At 35.4% G+C, this 7639-nt stretch overlaps 1 protein-coding gene across 1 annotated transcript; it reads right to left on the bottom strand.

Moving 5' to 3' along the window:
* Nucleotides 1-2031: 2031 nt before the first annotated feature.
* Nucleotides 2032-4748, bottom strand: LOC131655540 (protein SLOW GREEN 1, chloroplastic). The gene is made up of 4 exons (XM_058925390.1): nt 4055-4748; nt 2652-2798; nt 2479-2559; nt 2032-2394 (listed from the first exon to the last, which is right to left on the bottom strand). Exons 1-4 carry the CDS (start codon nt 4640-4642, stop codon nt 2209-2211), a joined length of 1002 nt encoding a protein of 333 aa, XP_058781373.1. The 5' UTR covers nt 4643-4748; the 3' UTR covers nt 2032-2208.
* Nucleotides 4749-7639: the final 2891 nt, after the last annotated feature.

Below are 7639 nucleotides of genomic sequence, written 5' to 3'. Positions count from 1 at the left end.
TCGTAGTGGGTGTCGAGTTTAATGCCTCCGTGTTGTTTGTGTCGGTGGAGAAATCGCTGATGTGAATAGTGTGGTTGAGCTTTCGTCGGTGTTGCAGACATGGGCACCGATGTGGCGTCTCGATTGATGCCCAGTGATGTTGATGCGTATTGTGAGTGTCGAGCGATAGATCTTCGGATTTAAGTATTAGACGGGTAGAACGAAATACAATTCCATAACTCTTTCTCTTAGACTATTGAGAATGTTTATCTGCTTTTATTTAATTTTCCCGCATTTACTTTCCGCACCCCAAATCATGAAACATAGAACGCGAGATAGTCGAACGGCAGTTCTTCTCAACCAATCTCTGTGGACACGATAATTCCCGGATAAATATTTCCAAAACTTTTGTTGCTTGCCGCTCTACCGCTTCAACAACCTCTTAAATGTATGTTCCCTTGGTTGTTTACAATCTCTAATTATCTTGAGGGGAGTGTGGGAGAGATAGGTCAGTGGATAAATGTGATCCTTACTTGGAATTTTAGGTGGAGAAAATCGTTCTTTCATGAGGAACCATTAATTGCAAACTTTCTTGCTCTCCTTCAAAGTCATGCTTTTTCTTGGATAGTGATCGATTGATTAAGAAGTTTGCAAAGGACGGTGTATTCTCTATGTCCTCTACATATGATGCTTTGTTGGATATTTTAAATTCTCCCGAGCTCGCATTCTCTCCTACCAACCTGATCCTTCCTCATAATTGGAGTAGTTGGGTCCCATCTAAGGTGATTGTTTTCTCTTGATAACTTTTGCTTGATAGATTTACTTCAAGAGAAAATATGTTTAAGAGAAGGATGATTGTTGACTTGATTGATATCACATGTCCTTTCTGTGGTGGTTTAGTTGAGTAGGCTTCCCATTTGTTCGCCACCTGTGACTTAGTTAGTGGTGTTTGATATAACACATTTAAGTGATTGGGGTGGTAGATAGCTTTTCTTGCAAATCTTAGTCTTATTTTTGAAAATTTTCTCTCTTTAAATGAAAGGGTTCAATCTAGGGATAATTTTATTATGATTTGATATGTTGCGGTTTGGACCATTTGGATGGTTCAAAATGATATTATATTTTCTAGTTATATAACAAATGTGATTGAAGTGAAGGAAAAAAGTAAAAAAAAAATTATCATATAAATTAATTAATAGAGAATTGAGAATTGAAATGATATTTTATTTTCTAGTTATATAACAAACGTGATTGAAGTGAAGGAAAAAAAAAAAGTATAAAAAAAATCTCTATCATATAAATTAATCAATAGAGAATTGAGAATCTTGATTTGGCCTGGAGTGCGTGTGAATGTGTGACTTTGTTTTTCCTTCTACCGGAGGTTTATGTTATGGTATTGATGATATTTTTGGCTTGAGATTTACCTTGACTCCTTTTAGTTTGGAGCTTTGTAAGGGCTCATTTGGTTTTTCTAATTTTATTCTTTGTTGATTTTGTTTCACTGCTATTATTATTATTATTATTATTATTATTATTTTTTGTCATCTTATATTGTTGCTTTTCTTCTCTTTTCTGTGTTATTTTATTACACGCCTTATGCTTTTGATTTATACTCTGCTAGGCTTTTACCCCTTATTATATTAATATTTATTTTAACCAAATGCTTGGACTCTAATGAGAAAGAAGCTTCTATTAAGGACAAATCATTTGAGTACTACCCGAGTTCGATTCTTGGTGGAAACACGGCTTGGCCAGTGAGTCGTCTCTCTAAACCACGAAACCAGATTAATCAGTTCACTATGTGGATCGAAACAGGTTGACTAAACCCAAAAAAAATAAAAATTAATAGTATTTATTGTCATTAAAAAAATATCCGACACATTTTAAGTTTAACGTACACTAGTAGAGACAACGAAAAACCACACATAAAAAGGGTTAATAAGCTGATTCAATCCCTAAAATATCAAAATAAGTGAAAGTTTAAAAAAATTGAATTTTTAATGAAAATAAAAGATATACATTCGTAGTTCAAACTATCTTTATACTAACATCTAATAAGAATTGATTATTGCATCACTACAAGGGCTGAAAAAAATGTTACACATTCTATTGTATCAGTAAAATAATCTAAACCTTTTGCTTTTACAAGAGTAGAGTGTGCTACTGCTACTGCATTACTGATTATTTCCAAGACAGCAAAGAAGAAAAACATACTATATTTTTCCTTCTCTATTTTTGGTTAGAAAATTGGTTTCTGAATTCCTTCTGAAACTGTACTTGAGATGTTTCTTTTGCTGCTAAGGTGATATCATCAAGAAATCCCTTCTGAGGAAACTCTTGAGGCACAAGAGCTTGATATGTTTCAAACTGTTTTGCAGCTTCCTCCTTCTTATCCAGAAGACTGTATATTATTCCCTGAAATAATGTTCTTATAATAAATCGATATACAGTTCATGAATGGAAGTATAATTGTGTGCATGATTTGCATACAAAACTCACCTGGCAAAGATAAGGTCTAAAATCGCGGGGATTTTGATCGATCAAATCTTGACATCTTTTTAAGCCCTCCTCCAAATCACCCTGCAAAGGAAACAAATGTTATGTTTTTCAAATGATTATCACTTAAACATACTGTTTATGCTTTATCCCGAAGTGGTGGATTAGTGATTTACCTGTACAACAAGCATTTGTGCAGTTAAGATTCTTATATTTCTCTCCTCGGTAACTTTGTTTTCACTAATAGCTAACTCTAGAGCTTTGTTCAGCGTTTCAAATACAGCAGGGCCTTCGTTGTTTTTGTGCATCACCATAGCCAGACCCTGTTGAAAAGAGAGTATCACTCATCGCAGTCGTAAATGAACAAGCACTTGATTTCATTATATGAAATTGTAATTTAATTAGTTTTTTTAATATATCGGCATAAAATGCAGTCAAATAAGCATCTAGCAGGCCGCCTTCAAACCTGAATCTAAATTAAAATGAAAGACATTTTTCAACGGGTCTCATCAAATCCTACCTAAAGAATGCATGCAACAAATAACAAGGCCTAAACAAAAAAACTTCAATCCTAAATTTGTATTAGAAAACATCAATACTATTATTCATGGCACTAAAATACGACCAAGAACCTTTGTTAAAAGAAGAACTACACAAGCTTAGTGGAAACAAGGGGCAATGACAAATGCACCTTTCTTGCAGAAATAGTACGAATAATAATACCACTATACTAAATATAATAAAATGAAAATAAACCCCTAGGGGTTGGCCTGTTAATGAAGACTCAGAACCTGAGAATGCCCCTCTCAAGGTCTTCAGTTTGAATTTCGCTAGGTACTAACTATTCTTGAGTTGGGTTAGTCTTTACAGAGCTTTGCTCTTGGGCCCTGCTAGTGGACAGTGGGATTGGTCTCGAACACAACTTGATTGATTACCACATGCCTAATGGTTGGTCCTTTTCTAGAAAAAAACATAAAACTCAAATTCTTTTGCCTTTGTTTTGGGGGGAAACAGGGAGAGGAATTGTTTGGTTTTGATGTTTTTGATCTGTTTTGGAGAGGACACTGATTTTGGGGCAACCTCGGATCATCAGCCTGCTTCTGTTCCTTCCATGTTCTCCTTTGTTCCCCAAAACTTGTAAAAGTAAATTCCACCTCTAGTGAATTCATCCTAAATTCCACTTTGATATGAATCTATGCAAGCACAGCCTCAAATACTAAAATCAATATAAGCACAATATATCGAAACATTTAGAACTCATACATCGGTCTTCTAGAGAACTTATGAAAATAAGCTAAAAACAACTTATGAAGATGTTATAATCTATTTCCATAAACTCTCTCAAACATTCTAACAAGTGTTTATGCCATTAAATATGCCAATCCAAACAGACCTAAGTCAATAACTATCAACATTCAAATAACAAATCTAAATTTCTAATCCCTCACTATCAAAACCTATCTAACCTAAACAAAGCATTCAATTTCACACCAACCTTTTCAATCACATTCAAACATTCAAAACCAACATTCAAAATTCCATCAAAACAAAAACAGACATATAGATTAAGAAACATTACATGCAAAGCTCTAACAAGAAGAGGCCTATTCTCCAACATTTCCAAATACACTCCCTTAGCCTTACTCAAGTACCCCATTGTCTCATAACACAGTGCAAGCAAAAGCCTCCACTCAACCTCATCCGGTTCCTTATCAATCAACCTCTTCACAAACTTCTCAGCCTCCTTACACTTCCCTCTCCTAATTTTCCCATACACAGTCACCTTGAGAGCCTCAACATTTCTCGGATCCTTCTCCAAAAGCTTCTCCTCCAACGTTTCAGCAGAATTGACAGAAGGCACTGTAACAGCAAAAGCGGGTCTTTTGCTGAAGTAACCGGTGAAGATAAACGACCCAATAAGAAAAAATGCAACTTTTTGTGAAATAAAGTTGGTTAAACTACTTTGAGGTGAGAAACTTGAAGAGGGTTTGATTGGGGTGCGGGAAAAAGTGCAGAGTGACAAATGGGTTGCGCGGAATTTGGGTGGTTGAAGAGAAAGTGAAAAGGGTTTGTTGCGGGTATGAATGCGTTGAAGAAGAAGCGAATTGGGGAACTTGGATTGGAATTCGGAGAAGATGAAGAGAGAGGTGGTGGCAGTAGAAGTCATCGTGTTCTTCTGGCCGGAAAGCTGTCACCGGCGGCGTAGTCGCCGTTTAAACCCTTCCCACGCTGGGTTTAATTGTTACGTTGAAATGATTTGTCATAGTATGTCTTTTTAATTAATTTATCTTAGAAAATACTCAAATAAATTGTTGTGAAAAACGATTTCAAGAACAAAGTATAATGCAAGGGAAGAATAAAGAATAAGGAAGAACACAAGAATTGATTATAACTGCTATTCTTTTACTTTCTCTTAAAACAAGATTACAAGTTTACAAGAATAATAATTAATCTCTCTCAAACCTTCACCAACAGTCGAAGGTTTATGCTCCTTTCGTTCGTTCAAGTCCTTTGAATACATGACTGATTGAACTTCTTCAAAGGACAGGGACTCCCTTCCATACATGAGAGTTTCTTTGAAGTGAGCATGTGATCGAGGCAAAGCCCACAATAGTAACAACGCTTGATCTTCTTCATCAGTCTTTACATCAATATTTTCAAGATCAAGAATCAGCTTGTTGAACATATCCAACTGCTCAGCCAACACTTTGTCTTCAACCATCTTGAATGAATACAAAGCTTGCTTCAGGTAGAGTCGATTTACTAGTGATTTGGTCATATACAAACTTTCAAGTTTCGTCCATAACCCTGATGCCGTCGTCTCCTTTAATACCTGTCTGAGAACCTTATCACCAAGGCTCAACAAAATTGCGTTGTGTGCTTTCTCGATCATATTCGTCTTCTCCGCTGCCGTCAATTCTGCATTCATGGTTGCCTCTCCCTTCAACGCTTCCAAGCAACCCTGCTGAACCAGTAGGGCTTTCATCTTCAAGCGCCACAGACCGAAATCATTCACTCAGGTGAACTTTTCAATCTCATACTTTATTGAAGGCATCTTCCCCACGCTCACCGCACCAATTTGTTGTGAAAACGATGTCAAGAACAAAGTATAATGCAAGGGAAGAATAAAGAACAAGGAAGAAGAACACAAGAATTGGTTATAACTGCTATTCTTTTACTTTCTCTTAAAACAAGATTACAAGTTTACAAGAATAACAATTAACCTCTCTCACCGTAAATTAGGATTTGCAGCTTAGCAATGATGAGATACTAGTATGCTACTTATAATAAAACCTAACATACTAACTAATGAGCTTTTTCCATAAGGCCCATTACACAAGCTAACTTAATAAACAAGCCAACTTAACAAATTAGGGCTTAACCACTAAAACCTAATTTAACATGCTAACAACCCTAGCATCTTCGACACAAGTATGTGAACAACCTTCGACTTCATGCTTAATCCTGTCGAACCAATATCTCACATAAATTTTTAAAAAAAAATTGGAATTAAAAGTGAGTTGCAAAAACAAATTACAAAATTTGATTTAGGTTGATGAGTTCATCTTTTTGAGGAATTGTCTATCATCAATTTTGATAGAAGATAACGTGATAATTATTGTCGCATAATTGACTTACGATGAGTAAAATATGTATTACTCATTAAACTAAAAACATGTTAGTAATAGAGAAGGAAGAGAGTCATTATCTATTGTTTAGGATCTAGTGATTCTGACTATTTAACTTCGTTTAAAATGAATGTTACATTTTTTCTTCATCTTGAGATTTTAGAACATACATCTTTCTTCTTTCATGTGTCGTGAGCATCCACACTATCTAGTATCAAGAATAGTGTTGTAACATAGTTGTTTAATATATTTACATATTATAGAGAATTCTTTAGGTATTATGTCTTCTTGGATACTCTTTTGTTAATTTTAAAAAGTTTCTTATTTTTTCATGTTTTTAAAATAGGACAAATCATTTTGTCGTGACCTTGTTTTAAAATTTTTTACTTTGTACCCCTACACTTGCCTTTATACTCCTACAATTTTTTAAAAATGTCAAGTTTACCCTCTAAAGATATTAACTATTTTACCATTTAGTCAAAAAGTCAAAAAAATTTGAAAACTGCACCCCTACGAGCATCAATTTCGGAACACTTTATACAAGCAATCTGGTATGCAAATTTACAAACCGGAACTCATCCTCCAAGTCTTCCGGTTTACAAAGAAAACCAACCAGAAGTCTTTTTACAATTGTTCCGGAAATATGAAAACCAAACCGGAACACTTTGTCAAAGTGTTCCAGTACGCTTTTCTTCAAACCGGAAGACTTTACCAATGTCTTCCGGAAGACGTCTCCGGAACTCTTTTCATATGTCTTCCGGAATATCTTTTTCCATTTTTTGATTTTTTTCAGGTATGGAAATCCCGCTCCAAATTTGTCAAAAAAACGAGACAACTGTAGATACCACTGATGCTTTCACAACTTCACAAAGATTTGTCACATGGGAAGAGGTTATCTGATGGGTTAAAGAGACTGGAATCAACAATAAAGTGACCGTTATCATCACCCGTTCGGACACCGAAACAGGCAAAAGAGGAAGAAGCAAAAAAGTGATATTTGGGTGCGATATAGGGAGGAAAATATAAAGATAAAAGTGAGACTCAAAGTGCTACTAAGAGACGTGGATGTCCATTCAAAATCAGGTCGACACCGGCAAAAGATGGCTCTGGATGGAAGGTTGATGTAAAATGTGGAGTTCATAATCATGGTTTACCAGATAGATTAGAAGGTCATTCTTTTGTTGGTAGGTTAACAACAGATGAAAAGCAGCATGTTGCTGATTTGAAAAAGAAACATGTTCCGCCTAGACACATATTGATTTCCTTGCAAGAGCGAGATCCTGAAAATGTCACTCGGATCACGCAAATATAAAAGCATAAGAGTGTGATATAAGCAGAGATAAGAGGTCCAAGAAGTGAGATACAACATTTGCTTAAGCTTATAGAGGAGGCGAACTATGTTTATTTGAGTAGGAAAAGGGATGATTCGGAAGTTGTGAGAGATATTTTTTTGGCTCATCCCGATTTGGTAAAGTTGCTGAATTTTTTTCCAATTGTCTTGATTATGGACGCCACATATAAGACCAACAAATATA

The sequence above is a fragment of the Vicia villosa genome, linkage group LG3 (assembly GCF_029867415.1).
Source record: "Vicia villosa cultivar HV-30 ecotype Madison, WI linkage group LG3, Vvil1.0, whole genome shotgun sequence".
Lineage (NCBI taxonomy): Eukaryota > Viridiplantae > Streptophyta > Magnoliopsida > Fabales > Fabaceae > Vicia > Vicia villosa.
Note: the sequence above shows the minus strand (reverse complement) of the source record. Positions and strands in the feature narration are given on the sequence as shown.

Coding starts and splice junctions, on each gene's coding strand:
- LOC131655540 (XM_058925390.1), bottom strand. CDS start 4,642: ATGACTTCTACTGCCACCACCTCTCTCTTCATCTTCTCCGAATTCCAA. Junction 2,799..4,054: donor TTCTTGTTAGAGCTTTGCAT/GTAATGTTTCTT, acceptor TCTTTTCAACAG/GGTCTGGCTATGGTGATGCA. Junction 2,395..2,478: donor TTAGACCTTATCTTTGCCAG/GTGAGTTTTGTA, acceptor ACATTATTTCAG/GGAATAATATACAGTCTTCT.